Source organism: Lacerta agilis, chromosome 12 (genome assembly GCF_009819535.1).
Source record: "Lacerta agilis isolate rLacAgi1 chromosome 12, rLacAgi1.pri, whole genome shotgun sequence".
NCBI classification, from domain to species: domain Eukaryota; kingdom Metazoa; phylum Chordata; class Lepidosauria; order Squamata; family Lacertidae; genus Lacerta; species Lacerta agilis.
In genome coordinates, this window is record NC_046323.1 from 43,284,828 (window position 1) to 43,303,099 (window position 18,272).

Sequence of the window (18,272 nt, forward strand, 5' to 3'; positions counted from 1 at the left end):
TGTCTCCTCCTCCTCCTCCTCCTCCTCCTCCCCATATCCCTCCTGTTCCTGCTGCTGTAGCCACACAGGCTGGGGAAACTGGCCGAGCAGGTAGGGGATTTTTGGTGTTCCCTAAAATATCCACCTATCCACTCCTAACAGTGGGGCAGACTAGATGGGAGTCTGGAGATTTTTGTTGTTTTGGGGTGCACATTGTCAAAACCCTTTGGCGCTGGCATTTGTGTGGGACCGGAAAGGGGAGCAGCTTACCCTTTTGATCTGGACATCGTGGTCTTCGTCAAAAGTTGGTCGTTGCCGTTTCAGCAACGTGCTTGAACTTTTAAAGCAGAAACAAAAAAAACGGTTTGCGCTTTTAGCATTCTAACTGCCTTGATTGATTTTTCTGCAAACTGGTTCTGGTCAACTATGAAAACATTTCCTAAGGTAATATTTATGGATCTACTCTTCCCTTCCCCTCCCCTGACCCCTCCATTAATGATGCTTGAAATGAGGTTCTCCGCTCGGCGCTAGTCTGTTACACTGCTGAGTATATATATCAGCACATTGAAAAATATACCCTCTTCTGCCGGCTAGATAGGACTTGTGTTTTGTGTTGGCTTTATAACAAGCTGGAGTGACTTAGTGTGCATGTTGCCTCTCCTGTAACTCTCTCCTGCTGTCTTGGTGGTGGGATGCTGATCGGTGTTTTCAATGAATGTTACTTGTTTAGATGTCTCTTTGGTATTAGATCTGTCACAGAGAAAAGTAGTATAAACTTCCAGGAAGGAATGTCGTGTTTCCTCTTTCACCCTGGCAGTGAGCCAGTCTGTGTCCCTTTTTGTATGTGACCCCAATATGCTGGAAAAGCAATGTTTGCTGCCTTTCTGAAGAAGCTAAAGGCCTCTATGTGGATGCAAACTCAGGTTTGCCAGCATGCACTTAACAAGGGACCAATCACAGCTCCCTGGGCTCATGTACCTTTGCAATAGACCCTTTCTGCAAACACGTCTGTTTGCATCCTTCTTTAGGCATGCATTGTACACTTAAAACATCCATAATAAACATATGAAGTGGCATTTGTTTGTTGGCACAGAAAGCTTTGCAGGGGCTGATGTTGCAATGCATCTGGAAGCTGGTTCTGAAATCTTCTGATTTCTAATCCAAACAATCTACCACAGACTGCAGTATTTTGTACTTGGTTAGTCCGTGTGCTCCTAGCTTCCTGTTTTGGCAGCAGTCACATGTTTAGCAGATGCTAAGGGACAAAAGAACCAACAACAAAACCCAGACCTTGGGAGTTTAAGGAATATTGTTGGGTTAAAGGGCAGGTGAGGGTGAGGGCAAGGTCGGTGGAAAAGTCAACTTCGTGAGCAGAACCAGTGCTTCAGATTATGAAGGCTATTTATTTACTTTTAGAAGAGCTGACTTGGAAAAATAGTAAAATAAACACTTTATTAAAATACAGCAGGGTGGTTTCAAAAGGAACAGAATAACTGCTTACAGTTCTTCAGCCCATATCTGTTAATCTTGCATGCCCTACTCTTTAATACCACCAGGTTTTTTTAAAAGACACTCTTTGCATGTGTGAGTGTCTCAACAAATCCATACTTCCCACTTGACCGCTTGCTTCTGCCATTACCAGCTCTGCGTTTCTAGCTGATTCTGCCTTCCATACTATTCTGCTAAACTCGTAGTACGTGTGCAAGTTTCACTTGTTTATATTGACACTGGTTTTCAGTAACACAGGCAACCGGAAAGTTGCATTTGCAGCCAACAGGTTAAAGAGAGTATGGCCAGCAAGGTATGGTGCATACTCCCCACCACTGATTTTAACATATTCAGTGCTTTTTATCATTTTAATAAAGGCTTTTCTTTTTTAAAAAAAACTTCAATTGTAAGTAAAATGCACAACATCTGTTCCAAGCACAGTGCTAACTAAAAGGTTTTCTTTTGCAGGGGACATCAGGGCCAGATCCAACCACTGTGTATGTGGACATGAGGGCCCTCAGACATGACAGGTATGACATTTCTTTATTTTTAATGCAATGACTACAGATGGAAAATGCATATACTGTTGTTGTTGTTGTTTTGGGGGGGATACAAGTAAGTTTCTCATCAGAGATAGAAAGCAGGTTGTTTTTTTTTAAGGCACTTAAACCACTATTATTTTACCTGTTTTTCACAGTTTTATCCTAGCTGACCAGATGCAACACTCAAGGTGACACTTGTCACATTTGGAATCTCACTATTAATTAAAAAGTCAATTGTCACCTTATAAAGCCAGTGGTTGCATGTGTTGTAACACTAGTAATCAAACTCATCCGAGGTTTTTAAATAAACATATGTATGAGCACACACACACAGAGAGAGATTTGACTTCCCCTCTAAGGCCAGAGAAAGAGAAGCGTCCTGTCTCTCACTAGAGAGTTCAGCAAGGTACATCCTATATTTGACTAGGCTCGATTGCTTGGTTTCATCAATCTGCTTAACTTCAATGGAGGTTGTTACAGATGCTCCCTCAAAGACCTAAGCAAGCAAGAGTTGCTTTTCCAAAAAGTGTGAAGCAGGCTGGTTCATTTTCAGGTGGGTGGCGTAGGATCCCTTACCACAAGTGGGGGGGGGATTTTTTTTGCATATTTTATATGAGGTATAAAATGTGCTTTTGAGAACACAAAAAGTGCCACCTCGAGGGCAGATGTGAAGGACTATGCTCAACAAATGGGGGTGGGACGGTGGGACTGCTGATTGTACCAAAAGTTTGTAAGTTAACGCTGCAGAGTCTTAACGTTTATTTCATTTTAAGGCTGCTTAGCAACCCAGTGTACTTTTGCTTATCCAAAGCTTCTCAAATTCTTCTGATCTGGTTCATTGTAAAATCAAGCCAGCTAGTGCCCAGGAAAGGCATGTTGAAAGCCTAAGAGTGCATCCAGTTTAAGTAAGTGGTAGTTAACAAGTGTATTGACTCTCATGATAGTAGCTTCATACTTGGAACTTGACCCCGAATGAATTCATTAGGCGTTAGCTTTAGAATTGCAGTATCTTTTGTTTAAGATGTTTACTTCATTCTTCCCTGAAGTTAGCTAAAACTGTCATGAAAGAAGATGTGAAGCAATGCTGCCATTACATTCCGAGAATTATAATTCTCTTCTCATGGATGGTGAGAGATGTCAGCTTGGGAGAATGGTCTATTATTGCCTCTCTTTTACTGAGGGATTGTGCGTGCGTGCGTGCCTTTCTCTCCCCCCACCCAGGTACTTCGATCCACTTTGCTTTCAGGAGCAAAACATCATACAAAGTGCTTGGTGCCGTTTGGAAGCTGAAATGTGGGGTGGGGCAGGCATTAATAAATTTCAATGTGGGAAATGGGTTTGCTTTGCAACCCACCACCACGGAGTATCTACTTGTGCGACTGCAGTTATGAGTAAGCTGTGCCACGATAGCTGGGGATAATTATATGTGTTTACTTAGATAAGTGTTTCAGCAAGCATGTTAATTATTTCTCCGATCTAGTGGTACAAAACACACACACACACACACACACACACACACACGGAGCAGCTCAGCATTTGTTTGCTTAGAGAAACTTTCAAAGAGTCCCCCCCACCACAGGCACCTGAGAGAATTTAGCAATCATGAGGCCTCCAGGAGCAGTGTAGGCTCTCTTGTGCATTGCCATCTTTGGAGGGTGGAAGGGGACCTAACATACAGAAAGGCAATGATCACCAGAAGAATGCAAGCCCTCTGTCCCTCCTTTTTCAACATGGAAGGATTCTCAGTTGAAGCCGCCTCTCCTGTTCTTTTGCTTCGCTATTAAGCAAAGAGTGCTGCTTCAGTGCCTTGTAGCCATCTGATTGCTCCCTTTTGAGAAATGGGCTGTTTTTCCTTCATGGCCCTTTTATGCCTCTGCTATTTCTGTCTAGTAGGTTAGCATAAAGTTGGGCTGCTGTCAGAGGCTGGCTGGATACTGAGGAATGGGGTGGCGTGGGGTGGGTATGGAGACTGACTTGCAAGAAGGAATCAGTAAACTGGGAGAACCTGTAGCAGCCAGAAGACAAAAGTCAGAGCCAGGACAAGCTGCAGGATTGGAGAGGGGAAAACAGGTGCAGGAGGAGGGGGAGAGAGATCAGACTGGTGGAGGGTCAAGGATTCCCTCCTTCTCCTGCCCCCACCTCTCCTGCTCCACTGTCTCCCAGGACCAGAAGAGGACTGAAGTGGGAGGAGCAGAAGGTGACATGCAGGTGGAGTCTTTTCCTGCTTGCACATAGCTCAGATAGGGGAGATGCATAGGTCAGGGACCCGTTGTGGCAAGGAGTAGTTGAGAGACATAGGACTGATGGTCACGCCATCAGTGTACTTTTGACAATAAATTTTGGCACTAATTTCTCTCTCATGCCAGACTGGTGCACCTCCTAAACTAGCCTGCTGCCCTCAGGTACGATGGAGGACCAGTCTTGAAGTAACACTCAGCTGCTAGTTCCGCTGGTTTTTGAAGATGGGTTGGGGAGGGTGCGGCCTTGTCCTTGGCTCCAGGTATAAGCAACCAAAACTGGAATACTCTTCTAAAAAACCAGTGTTCCTTCAACTAAGCCGCATGATTAACAAAGCCATGTATAGGTCATATAACTAAATACATAATATAAGATAAAATGTTCACGCAACTGAACCATTCAGCAGTATGTTGGGTATAGCAACAAAATCTTGATGCCACCAAAAAGTTCACAAATAGTTGATGGTGAAATGATGGTAGAATTCTTCAGAGGTTAGGAGCAAAAATCTCCTAGATGTAATAGTAGATGAAGAGTGTACATATAAGTCCTGCAAAATCACCATCCAGACGAAATCAAGTGGCACAAGGGAAGGAATATACCGGTAAACTTTGTGCTGCATTGTAGGCAGGCAATGGAGAACTTGGGACACTTGCCGGGGTTTGTTTTTTTTAATGTGAAGAGAAAATTAAGCGGAACTGCTAACTTTATAAACAGGTTCCTTTCAGAATACTGTAGTAGAAGATTTCCCTTCAGCCCCCCCCCCCCCGCCCCAGCTATTGATTTCTCTTCCAGGCCGAGGGCACAGTTTGCAACTTGCTATGTGGCATGTTCAGGTTACTAGTGCATTGCTTCGCTCTTCCCCAGTACGTCGAGCCAGTTAACGCTTTTATTGGATTTTAAATTACGTGTCTCCCATGTGCTGAATTCGGCAAAATGCATTAGGCAATGCTGGAGAGAGTATTAAATATTCAGCAAGCTACTCAGTGCTGTGGTCTTGGAAGGCAGCGAACTGCTCAGTAGGTTAGTCGGGCAGGAGGACTATGCTGATTCCCCCCTCTTCCCCTCCTCCTTAATCCCAAGAAAATGAAGGAACGTAGTGAAAGAGCCCTGTGACTCCCAGAAAAGACAACTCGGAATGCCAAATCTCATTCAGTGGCTGCAGAATAATAAGGGAAGCATTCTTTATCAAGGAAACAACGACTGCATAAATGAGACTATTTCCTATGCATGTAACTGTATTCAAACAAGGCAGGACACCAACACCCACACAGACACACACGTGTAAAAATGAAACACAGACAAAAATGTGGCCAACCTAAAAAATACACAACGCCTTCAACCAAACAACCAACTCCCCCCAAAATCAGTTTTTAAAAATTGAGAGGGGCAAGGGGTCTCGGCAGGTACCAAGGTATGCGTCTGAGGGTGCCCCCGTCCTTTGAGTGCCAAGGTGGGGGGCCCCAGCAGTGCAGAGCCTATATACAGATTATACCAGCTGCTATATGTGAGCAGTGACTTAGGCCATTTAAATACATTCTTGGAGAATTTACACTCGGGTGGCCATTCAGTAATAATCTTGTTAGTTGGAAGAAATCAGTGAGGAAAAACTTGATTGCTTCCAAATACAGGAGACTGTGGGAAGCTGATGTGCTCGTTTTTGCCTGGAAACCTTGCTGCAAAGTGAGGGTCCCTCTGAATGTCAGATTCTGCTGACAAATTGGGAAGTTGTGTTGTCTTCATGCTGTATTTCCTAGAGGCATATGGGTGACCGCTGTTGGATAGACATTGGTTTACTCATGCGGGTTCTCCTTAAATTCTTGCTTTATGTGGTGATAACACAGCATTTAAGTGTGTATTTTAATTTGTGATCAGTGAATTCCCTCTGGTTCAATTTGGAACAGAATTCAGCTAACAAAGGTGCTTCCCCAAAACTTGGCAAATAGATCGTGTTTCCCCTCAACCCTGGTTCTGAAATTTGGGCCCTGGGTGCCCTTCCAGTGAGGGAGCACCACAGAGTCCAAATATATCCCTGTAAATAAGTTATTCCCATCCAGCTTACCTGGCAGCAACAGTGGCACCTTAAGTCCCAGGCAAGGAGGAGTTCCCAGGGCAACTGATATCCTTACCAGCAACTTCAGTGCCCTGGGGAAATTTCATTTCCCTAGGTCCTTGTCATCTAGGACATTGCCATTGCAGCATACAATGCATAAAGGAATTGGGCCAAGTGTAGAGAACCTGTGGCCTTTCAAGTGAAAGACTGCCAACTCCCATCCACCCCAGTCTGGTTGGTGATGATGAGAGTTGTAGTCCACCAACCTATGGAGGGCCATAGGTTCCCCATCCCTGAAGGTAGGCACAGGTGCGCCATCTTGTTGTTCATCTGAGCCCCCCAAAAAGCAGATACGCTCTTCACAATGCAGCTGAATATCGTAATGAACTGACTAGCTCGTGTTACAAGCTAGGTGATTCCATTCCTGCAAGTGTGGCCATCTAGTTAACAGTAATTTTAGAAGAGATGGGTAATTTTAGAAGGGGGTGGGCTCAGTTCAGCCCCCGCAGGAGGTTATCCTTCTTAACCATGCGTGTAGCAGTTAACATGAGTGTGTGTGCGTGTGTGTGTGTGATTTGCAAGGGAGGATCAAAAGTGGGGTGCTTAACTCTTCATGCATTACGATCCTCCCCATGCAAGTCCTCTCCACACCATTCCCTCCCCCCCACCTCACCCTGTGGTGTCTGGCTGGGGTAACACAAGAAATGGGAACTTATTTGCGAGGGAGAATCCATGGGAAGGATTAATCTCCACTCTCCCCTACGTTGGTGTTTGAAAGGGATCGGGGGATGAGCCTCCCATTTACCTTATTGCAATAGCTGCACTCTTGGCTGATTCTAATTAATGGGCAAAGGAGTGTGACCCATGGGAATGCAAGCTGTGATGAGGCATGAGACAAGGTACAAAAATGAAGGGTCCTCCCCAGTCAGTGATCTTTTAAGCTTTTGGTCAGTTTGAAAGATGGTCCCTTTGAAGAATGGGTTGCTGCTTTGGACCTGAGTGAATCTAGAAACATATCTACAGCACTTCTCTCTCCTCTCCTTGCATTGACAAAGAGACTGTGGTGGGCAGGATTGGTTTGGGAGTTGGAGAAGCACTCTTACGGAGTCAATTCCTCTCAGTAATTACCGGATATGATCCATGTGACCTTTTACAGCAGGGGGTGCATGAATCACATTTCAGACTTGCCTGCTCTTTCCCCCATCTGTATTATTTGGCATGCCCATGGCATTATAAAAAGCATGTGGGCGGAGGCTCGAACAGCCTCAGAAAGTGCTCAGGAACATGGCACATCAACCAAGGAAATGTGTGTGTAAAAATAGGACAGTATGAAAATAGGACAGTGAGATTTGAGGAGCAGGGGAAATAAGAAAAAGACTAAAATGAATCAAGTATTGCACTTTAAAAAAAAAAGCCCATGTTGATGAGTTGATTACAAAATTCTGTTTGGTAGTTTGGCCCTGCATGGTTTAGAAATAGCTGTTTGTCCTGTGCATTAATTATTAGGTTTAGAAATGCAAACAACAAGGGCATGTACAGAGGAGTTCTGGGGTGATATGCACCTGAGCTCTGGAATTGTTTTCCTCCTTGGGCCTACCTAGTGCCCAATGTAAGCATCTTCTGGTTGGCATGGAAGATGTATCCAGTTGGCAAACAGAAGAAGCCACCAGCTATGCCATGGGCTATTCTAGTATATATCATTTTAAACATGCATCTTTATTTTCAGGCTTTTTTTCTCTCTTGTTACCTGAATGCATAAGTTAAGCCTTGATATTTTGGTAGTTCTCCCACTCTTGCTGTTTTGAAGCAGAAGAATGACAGGAGCTGGGCTCATGAATGCATGTTCTGTGTTTCAGATGTCATGGGTGTGTGTGTGTGTGTGCACTGCCCACCACAAGTACAGAATTCGCAGTTCTCCAAAGGGTTTGAACTGGCCCATAATTCATTTCCTGTGTGTGTATGTGTGAATTAGCAATAACACTATTTTACAGCACTACAAGATGCCCTGTATCCCTAGCAGGTCTGATATCTCTCACATCCTATATGGGTTGCAACTGCAGACTTTGGGGTCTCAAATTTCAGCAGCAATCTATGTGCCGCCAAAATTCAGCATCCCCTGCAACGCCTCTGAAGCTCTGCGCCCAGTGCAACCAAACCAGTCACACAACGTTGCTATGCTATGAGGTGTTGAGTTGCCACCCCTTCTGGGAGATCTGGATCTGGCAACTATCAGTGGAGTTCCTAGTGTATTGAAAATTGACTGCTCTAATGTTCGTTGCATTAAGCATTGCATGATGATGGTTGGCTTGCCAGCTTCACCCCGAATCAAAACTTGCAGCAATGAATGATCGCTCATGTGATAACTTCACTTTAATTCCCTTGTTCTTCAGGCACTGAGGGTTTGGAAGAGGAAGGGGAACCAGAAGTTAACTCCTAACACAGTTTTAAAGACTTAGCTGCAAGCAGTTTCCTCCCTGTACAGCATAGTCAAGAAAATAGATTGCTTACATTGGTATAAGTGGAACCCTTCTGCAAAAAACAAACTGGTTATTCACAGATATTAAAATAGTTTGACTCTTTGGTTTTCAGGAGATGGTTTGAGGTTACTGTGTTTGTTGGTTTTAAGCTTATCATATTGTTAGTACACCTCCATCTTGGATTCCCACCGTCTGTTTTGTGTAATTCATAACCCATAACCTCCCTGCTGTCAGAACTCCTGCCTCTTCTCTTCCAACATCTACCAGTCCTCTCCAGTATGTACCAAATAGCTCAATGGCACCCGCTGTCGCTACCTATTCTCCTCCTAACTGCTGGCAGAACAGTTCTTTCCATTGCTTTCTGAGTCCAGGGACTTCCCTTCATCTGCCGTTGGAATGACATCTGCAACAGCTTTTTGCAGGGGATGCTGGTTTGAAAAATCTCATGAAATCACAGCATGGATCCTCAATTGCGCAGTGGAATTTAAATATATGTTGTAAGGGAAAGGATTTGTGACTTGGCTGAATGCACCTTTAGCTGGGGTTTTCTTACAGCTGTAATGCGGTACTCTACGTGATTAACTTTCCTTGTAAAACCCTGAGTAGGCGTTGTTTAAGAGACCTAATAAAAAATACCTTCTGATGGGCTGTTGCTTCTGTGGACAGGAATTTTATCACAACGTTTAGCTTTTCGGCCCGTACTCTATGATTGTCGCTTTGGAAACGTCAGCGCTTGTTTAAAACCAAGCGGTTGCATTTTTATTATTATTTTTAAAAAGAAGTAATTGTAAAATCTTCTTAATCGCCTTTAAAGATGTGGAAGACACCAAAGAGAAGATATTATAACCTTCCTCTTGCAATCATCTGTTCTGCTTTGGACATGCTCAGTATGGTCTAGTCTAGTGCAGTGTTTTTCAACCACTGTTCCGCGGCACACTAGTGTGCCGCGAGATGTTGCCTGGTGTGCCATGGGAAAAATTGAAAAATTACTTTATATATAGTCAATATAGGCACAGAGTTAAATTTTTTAACATTTTCTAATGGTGGTGTGCCTCGTGATTTTTTTCATGAAACAAGTGTGCCTTTGCCCAAAAAAGGTTGAAAAACACTGGTCTAGTGAATAGAGTGTTGTACTTTTAAACCAAGTTGTCCTGAGTTTGACTCTCCCCTCATCTGCAGTGAAAATAACCCCATGCAGTTCATGCAGCCCTTCGCTACCTGGAGGAAGGCTGAGCTATAAATAATAAAATAATAAAATGAAGAAGTATTTCTAAGCAAATGTGAATGTCTCCCACACTTTCACTTTTCCATGTGCCACACACACACACACACACACACACACACACACACGTATATTCTCATTACAATCCATTAAAAGCAATCATAAATTCATTTAAATCCTTTAAACCCAATAATAATTTCATAATCTAGGACTGGGTAAGAGGACATGATTGTAAGAGGCTTGCATTATACAAAACATAGGTTCTCTGTCTGTGAAATAATAAGCTGGTAAATTTAAACTGGGGGAAAATGTCCTGCTTTCCATCTCTGATTGTGTTGCAAAGGGTAAATAACCAGTTCCACATAAACTAGCCATCTGCCCTGGCAAAGGAAATGGACATCTCCTTATTTGCTTAGCTCGTGTGAGGAAAAGACCAAGTCCTTCTCCTTCTTTCCCATTAGCATTCCTTTCCACTCTGACCTACCCACTGTGATGTTCTGTCCTGTGGCATTTTTTATTGTGGGCTTAAGACCCACCCATGAAAGACCCACCCCACCCCCACCATGCTCCACCTTGGCAAAATCTCAAAAGCCTTCTATTCTGCTTTGAGAGAGGAGGCACTAGGTCTGAAGACTGGCAGTAGGGGAAATGCAAGAGCTTGAAAACTTAACAGTATGACTGACATTTATGTGCAGTACTGCAATTTTTGTAAGCTCATCATAGTTGTCCTATGTGTTTTGCCTTTCAGAGTGCGTTTAGTAGAAAGAGGATCCCCTCATAGCTTGCCCCTCATGGAATCGGGAAAGGTAAACGTTTTTGCAACTCTCAGTATTTTAAAGAGGCTGATAAATGCTTTAACTTTGAGGTACATGTGTATGTTGGGGTGTGGGGCCCAATAAAAGTAGTGGTCTAGAGAAAGATCAAAAGTGGCAGCTACTTGCCCAGATGTGAGATCCTTTGTCGCCATGTCTGCGCATGCACCTTCAGGCATCACTCAGATGCCTGGATTTGTGCCATTCACGTTGTGCCAGTAGCAAGCCGTGGGGCGCCTTCTCTTACCTACCTCTGGTTAGTCTCACTGTTACTGCATACTGAGAGAGAGAGGGACAAGGCAGCAGGGAAGTTGGTGTGGTGTAATGGCACCAGCAGAAAATGGTCTCCGTCAATGTGTTTGCACCGCATTGGCCTTTCCCCCTCATTGCCCCTCCTCCTGCCATTAAGCAGGAGCAATATGACTGTCCAAAGATCACATGACAGATGGCACCCCACCATGCCATCTGCTACTGTATTGTGCTATCTCCCCACCCCATACTCTTGCATTGGGTGTGATATGATGTCAGCGCTATGACCAGGCCTCCAGTGGCAATGTAGTTTCCCCATTATGGTGGCACTACGTATTTTATGAAGTGTGCCTAATATTTTAGCAGTATGAGGTAATATTTGCAGTATATTCCTGGGCTGGAGAGAAACGATGGGTTTCTTTCGGTGAGTGGTGGATGACCAGGGAGTTGGAGACAGTATGGGAAAGACATAGTTTCTTGAGCAGTGTGCATGGCCATCCCATGATTGTCTTTGGTTGCTGGGTTTGTCTTGGGGTTGCTGCTGCTGTTGATATGTGTAGTGGTTTCAGAAATCTACAAAAACTGTTTGAGAGAGAGCCTCAAAAAGGGGGTGGGGAATAAATACATACCTGGATGGCTCCATTGCTGATAACACCACGGTTGCACGTTCAATCCCTGCAGGGGGTTGGACAAAGATTATCCTCAGAGTCTCTCCCAATTCTGTGATTCTATGTTAAGGCAACAGTGGATCTGCTGGACATCCTTTGGGGGGGCCCTTTAGAGAGCCTAAGGGCAAGATATAAAGATTTTAAAAGATTTAAATACATACTACTTTTCAACACGCCTGTAGAACTTTATCTGCCTTTGCCAAATAATAGACAACATCAGCCTAGCGACTTGTAGAAACAAGGATTTTAGTGTGAACATTCATTGGAAAAGCGTAAGCTAGGAACACTTGATTGGCACCAAATTTGGGGTGGCATAATACTTTGTAAACATGGGACTAAGTTTGGTTGGTCTTTCCAGTGGCTGCGCATCTACAAAAAGCATTTGTGGATTGTGCAAATCACTACTGGCAGTTGCCTTTGTGAACAGCAGCTGGATTCCAGATGTTTGACATTCATGAGTGACTGTAAGCAAGCTGTATGCTCTGTCCATCAGTGTGAAATGTTTCTGTGGGTTTTCATTGTTGATCCTCAAAGCAGGATCTTGGGGGCCATAATATATGTTTGCAGCTTTGCCTGTAAGCAAACAGGGATTCACCATAGGAGCGCAGGAAGTTTACTGCCTTATACAAGGTCAGATCATTGGTTCATCTAGCTCACAATAGGCTGCACCAATTTGAAGTGGGTCTCCAAGATTTAACTGCAGGGTCTTCCCCAGCTCTTCTTGGAGTTAACAGGGATTGAACCTGGAAACCGTGGTTTGCAAAGCATGCGCTAGACCACTGAGCATCCCCATCACTACTGTTGTTGTCAATTATTGTCTTGAGTATAAAGAAAAAGGAAAGATGGATCACTTGTGCCACAAGATGAAAATACATTTCATAATCATACATCCACAAGATTAGTTGCCCCCCCCCCCCACGTCACTCACTCACTTGCACATGCAAAACACAGAATGAAAAGCCTTCTTTAGGAGTTTCTCGAAAGCCTTCGGGAGACAAGAAGAAAAGTTCATAAAACAATATGTACATCATCTGGCTCACGACCAGATATGACTCATTTTGTCTTTCAATAGATTCTCCCAGGAGTTCGCATCATTATTGCTAATCCAGAAACAAAGGGACCCCTGGGAGATTCTCATCTTGGAGAGGTGAGTCACAAGCTGTGCCTCAGTTGGTACTGAATTGCATGAGTTGATTAAAAGCTACCTTCCTTCCCTAACAGCCGCCTTTAATAAGTATGTGACAAATGACCCGCTCTGGCAGGTATGCATCACACAGCTCCAGGAAGTTTAAACTACTTTGTGCTTTGTCACAGTTGAGAACTGAGAGTACCATTTCTAGGTTCTTTAAAAAAACTAAAAAAAACCCTAAAAATTGCTATCTTCCTCATTCAGATTTTCTTCCTCAAGTTACTCATATTTCAGGCATAATTTCAGAAGATTGTAACAAACCTGGCCAAACTTTTGCCTTGCAGAGCAAGTCTTTGAACACTTTGTCTTGCTAATGCAAAGCAAAATTTTCAATCATATCTTTAAACTTAAGATTGCATTGAGATATAATTGGCTAGGATCCTTTTATTAGTGGAAAACCTCGTGCAAGGAGCATTCCAACCTAACATAAGAGTGCTGTGTGTGAAAATGGACCCCACATCCAGAAAAAGGCTTTTCCGGGACCTTTTATGGCACACTAAGTCAGCTGACTTAGTCTGAATACAGCTACAGCTCCCCATGTTTCTCGGACTATAGTGCAACCCCAATAGCTCAGTTGGTAGAGCTTGAGACTCTTAATCTCAGGGTTGTGGGTTTGAGCCCCATGTTGGGTGGTAGATTCCTTGTTTGCAGGGGGTTGGACTTGAAGAACCTTGTGGCCTCTTCCAACTCTACAATTCTATTATTCTGATGCATTGAGGTATTTCATTGTGAGATGTCTTCCATCAGCACTTATTCAGGAGTTCATGGGAAACCATTGGATTTTCTCCTCCACGTGGCGCTTTGGATCCAAGCCATTATCTCTGCCACTAAACATTGGTGTTGTGGATTCCTGTGCTTTCCCCAGATCTCATTAATACTCCCCACACCGTCACCGTAACTCCATCAGGGCAGCTGGGACTAGCGAAAGGAGCATCTGTGTGATCTCAGCTGCCCTTGGGATGGAGCTATTACATATTCCTGATCTGTCAAATAGCTTTTACTCTGGCTTCCGTCACCAGTAGTGAATGGGTGTTTCAGGGTAGTGCCACAAGTTAATAGATTCTGCCTGAGTTGTGCTTTCGTGGTTGAATCAGTGGCATATGTAGTACTCTGAGAATGCTTGTTGTGCAAGAATTTATGCCATTTAGATCCTCTGTGTGAATGCATTATGGAGGCCACTCGCTCTTCAGCAATCTGTGTATCTTTGCTGTTGGCTGGTTTAGAGAACTGGGTGGCATTGAGTACAAAGAAGAAGGCTTATACTTTTAACCATCAGTACAAGCAAAAGGTTTATACCAGATCCAAGAGTTAGGAATGTGTGGGGCAACAAGGGCAATAGTGCACATATTTTATATGTAAATTTTGTGCAACATAAAAAGTTGGTTGTTTGACTGGCTTTGTGCTCTGTGGAAAAGTTTGAAAATTATAGTAAAGGCGATTAACTGATATTTTGTCAATGTGATCCCAACCCCAGAAAGCTAATAACTGGCTATAGGAACGCCACAGAGACTTGATCTCAACCACTGCATGTTAGCGGTGCTTGCCTTGGCAGAACTACTCCTGGGGGTGGCTTTCAGTGGGTAGGCTGGTGCATAGGACTGGATTTTCCTCAGCAAGCTGATGGCTGAGTTGAACGGCTCCTATTGTGCTTAATATAAAAATGTCTGCAGCAGAGTATGCTTGGGAGGACATCAGTGACAACATAACTTTTTCCTCTCCACCTAGATATGGGTTCATAGTGCTCACAATGCCAGTGGCTACTTCACTATCTACGGTGACGAATCCTTGCAGTCAGATCACTTTAACTCAAGACTTAGTTTTGGAGACACTCAAACTATCTGGGCACGGACTGGCTACTTGGGATTTCTGAGAAGAACAGAGCTCACAGATGCAAATGGGGGTAAGTTCTCGCACTGCCTTTTATAAATCTGTATGGCATTGAGTGCTTTCAGATCAGGAGTTTCCAACCGATTTGGGCCCATGAACATATTTGTAAACGGGAGAAACTATTGGGGGCACCTTTCTCAGACTGCAGTCTATCCTATTGTCTACAATACAATGCTTCTTTCAAGCCTGATTTCAGTGGGGAAGGGGTTGGGGGCAAGGTAAGGTGCCAGGAGACCCCTGACTTACTGAGCATTTGCTTGCTGGTTTTGCATTTCCCGCCATGGCTGCTCCACTGCAGGAGCTGGGAACATGAGCACTGTTCCTGTAATCCAACAGGAGAGATTTTGCAACTTTGGGGGATATTTGCCTTGATCTGCATAGAGAAGGCTAAGAACATAGAACATTTCAAAAAAGAAGCCCCCTTGTTTCATACACCCCTTTCTAACCTTCCCTACAGGGAAGGTTTGCATAGGAAGCTGCCTTTGTGCCGTTGGCCTACACTGATTGTAGGTGGAAGTCGTTCCCAGTCCTTTCTGGAGATGCTGCAGATGGAACCACATGCAAATTATGATTATGATTATTATTAATAGTATCATTATTGTTGTTGTATTTATGAATGGCTTCCTATGAAAGTATGTGCTCTGCCACTGAGCTGTAGCAGCTGCATGTGTTAATTTGATAGAAAGCAATGCTTTATTTTTCTGCTTAGCTGTCTTGAAGCCAAAGCAGAATGGAAATGTATTAAACCCAGGGAGGTGGAACCTCAGGTTTGGGGACTCTCCCGAAGCCATCCTTTCCTCTCTCCCCACCTTCAACTCTCCCTGGCCTTGTTCTGCACCCACCTTCTGTGATCCTGCCTAGCTTCAGTGTCTCCTTGAGTAATGCCTGCTGCTTGCCTGGGTGAGGGATGAAGCATGTCGTGTGTGTGGATATCTCTTGACTAAAGCCTACTGTACTAGGGAGAGAGTTGTATATGTTGCTTCACCCACGTTTTCCTCTGTCCACACCTACTGCTGTCATCCTGCCCCTGGAAAGTTGCCCAATTGGGGATGAGGTCTTTGGGCTGAAAGAAAGTCCAATGGACTTTAAAAACAAAGCTAAACCTTCCAGGTGGTGTTGATGCAGCTGTCTTTGCCTCACACAGGTGATTTAACGCTTCATATAAATGATTTCTCCCCCCTCTCTCTCTTGAACCAGAGCGACATGATGCACTTTATGTGGTAGGTGCACTAGATGAAGCCATGGAACTGCGAGGAATGAGGTATCACCCCATAGATATTGAGACGTCTGTAATTAGAGCACACAAGAGCATTACAGAATGGTAAGTACGTTGTTGTTTTGTCCAATGGTAGGGCCGGACCTGGCATGTTAGGTAGCAGGAAGAAGAGGGAAATCCCTGATCTGCATGTTTAGGACTTGTGAGAAGAATCTTGATATAGTTTGGGGGCTGTGGTTTGTAAGTAAGAGGGAAAGCTTAAAATATGTATACAGTGGCTCTAAGATCTGGAACCAAATGGCAAACATAATACATTCTGGCTTTTTCTATTGCCAAAAAAACAACAAAAAAACAAAGAGTGTTTTGGGCAATTAATCAGGTTTATTATGGCCTCAGCTTTTATGAACTGGAGTCCACTTCATCACATACATGAAGTGTTTTCCTCAGATGTCAAGTATATATACACACATAGTTGTAGAGAAACAAACGTAAGCAGTGGGGTCAGAGGTAAATTAAATGCCAGAAATTCTGGCTGTGAGAATAGTTACATCAAATGTACATAAAATAAACACAAAATGACTTGTTTGCAAAGCAGTGTTGGTGGTAGTACGTCCTTGCTGCCAGGTGTTGCCTGTTTTATCACCAGCTCTGCTTTCTGAATGATCGCTGTGCTTATTTTGCATACATTTCAGCTTTAATGTCCAAGGCACAGCAAATAACTCGTTTGCTAGCTCCCTTCCACAGGACCATTTGCCCGCCACAAAAGTTCATCTAAGGCAGGCGTAGCCAATGGGCTGCCCTCCAGGTGCTGTTGGACTGCAAGTCCCATCATCCTTCATCATTGGCCATGCTATCTGGGGCTGGTGGGATTATGATTGGAGAGCACCATGTTGCCTGCCCCCAATCTAAGGCCCTGATCCTGCCCTCGTGGTCCACTTTCTGTTTAAATAGTCGAGTTAACAATCTGAGCTTTGGAAAGCACAAATTGCTGAAAGAGGCCAAAGGTAAGGGACATTGCTCCCCCAACCACCTCCTCCTGGTCTGTGTTTTTCAAGTGTAGGGGAAAAATAACCACCCTCACCACCTCCTGATAAAAGGGGGCTCAAGTGCTTTGCCCTCAAAAGCCCCCCAGGGCACCTTTGCACCCAACCACATTGGCATTCCAAGGATTAAAGGAATTGTTGTACATTGACATTGGAACCACTGAATGGTACGCTTTAACGTGATGTGATTTTCCTACTTGCATTTCAGTGCGGTGTTTACCTGGACAAACTTGTTGGTCGTTGTTGTTGAGCTGGATGGATCCGAGCAAGAAGCCTTAGACCTGGTTCCTTTGGTCACCAATGTGGTCCTGGAGGAGCATTACCTGATTGTAGGGGTGGTGGTTGTGGTGGACGTTGGTGTAATTCCTATCAACTCCCGTGGAGAGAAACAGCGTATGCACCTACGAGACGGATTTTTGGCGGACCAACTAGACCCCATCTATGTGGCCTACAACATGTAGTCTGGTGTCTATTAAGGCTTCCATGGACTGTACTCTAGATGTATAAACAATTTTTTTTTTTTGGACATCCACTAAACGATGTGCTGACAAGAAAACGACGCCACTCTTCAGAATGGAACTGTTTCTATTAGGACTTTTTGACGCGCTCGTTATTGGCAGGACATAAAATGTGAAACGTGTTTCTTTTACCACTACATTTTAGCACAGAAGGACTTTGGGGTACTGCCTTCAGTTTGTTGGAAAGCCCATTATTAGACTTTTTAAAAAAGATTATTTTTTGCTTATTGGGATGATACTGCTTTCTGAGTAATATGGCTTTGTATTTTATGTTATACTGAAGTAGCTAATTTTTCTTTTTTTTTAAATCTGCCCTTCAAGTGGATATTTTTAAACAGTTCATATTATGACTGAATTGTTTTGGTTTGCTTGTTTTTAAATGTCCATAAAAATCTTTTCCAATATGAATCCATTACTAATTTTAAGCCATTTTCTATCCCATTGTCTTAGGAAACTACATTGTGGTACGAGGAAAATACCCAAAACAGCACCTTCTCAAATTAGAGTTTTAACAGCTTTCTCTTCTGGAAATGCTGAAAATGCAAAGGCAAAAAGAGCCTTTGATTATTAGTGTTAGAATGAACAGAAATTTATAAATAAGGTGTATTTCGGCAATGAGCTTGCAGATATCTTTGTACTAAACTAAAAAGATAAAATAAGTTAACTACTTCTGTAATTATGTACAAAACCTTTA

At 43.6% G+C, this 18,272-nt stretch overlaps 1 protein-coding gene across 5 annotated transcripts in view; it reads left to right on the forward strand.

The window, feature by feature from the left end:
• Positions 1-17,986, forward strand: part of DIP2C (disco interacting protein 2 homolog C) — a 288,350-nt gene extending 270,364 nt beyond the window's left edge. For all 5 annotated transcript variants that reach the window (XM_033165106.1, XM_033165108.1, XM_033165109.1 and 2 more), the window contains 6 exons: positions 1,936-1,997; positions 10,745-10,802; positions 12,798-12,872; positions 14,640-14,814; positions 15,999-16,122; positions 17,269-17,986. In XM_033165106.1, coding sequence (XP_033020997.1) covers positions 1,936-1,997; positions 10,745-10,802; positions 12,798-12,872; positions 14,640-14,814; positions 15,999-16,122; positions 17,269-17,521 — 747 coding nt within the window. In that variant the 3' untranslated portion in view covers positions 17,522-17,986. The remainder of the gene's footprint in view (positions 1-1,935; positions 1,998-10,744; positions 10,803-12,797; positions 12,873-14,639; positions 14,815-15,998; positions 16,123-17,268) is intronic.
• Positions 17,987-18,272: the final 286 nt, after the last annotated feature.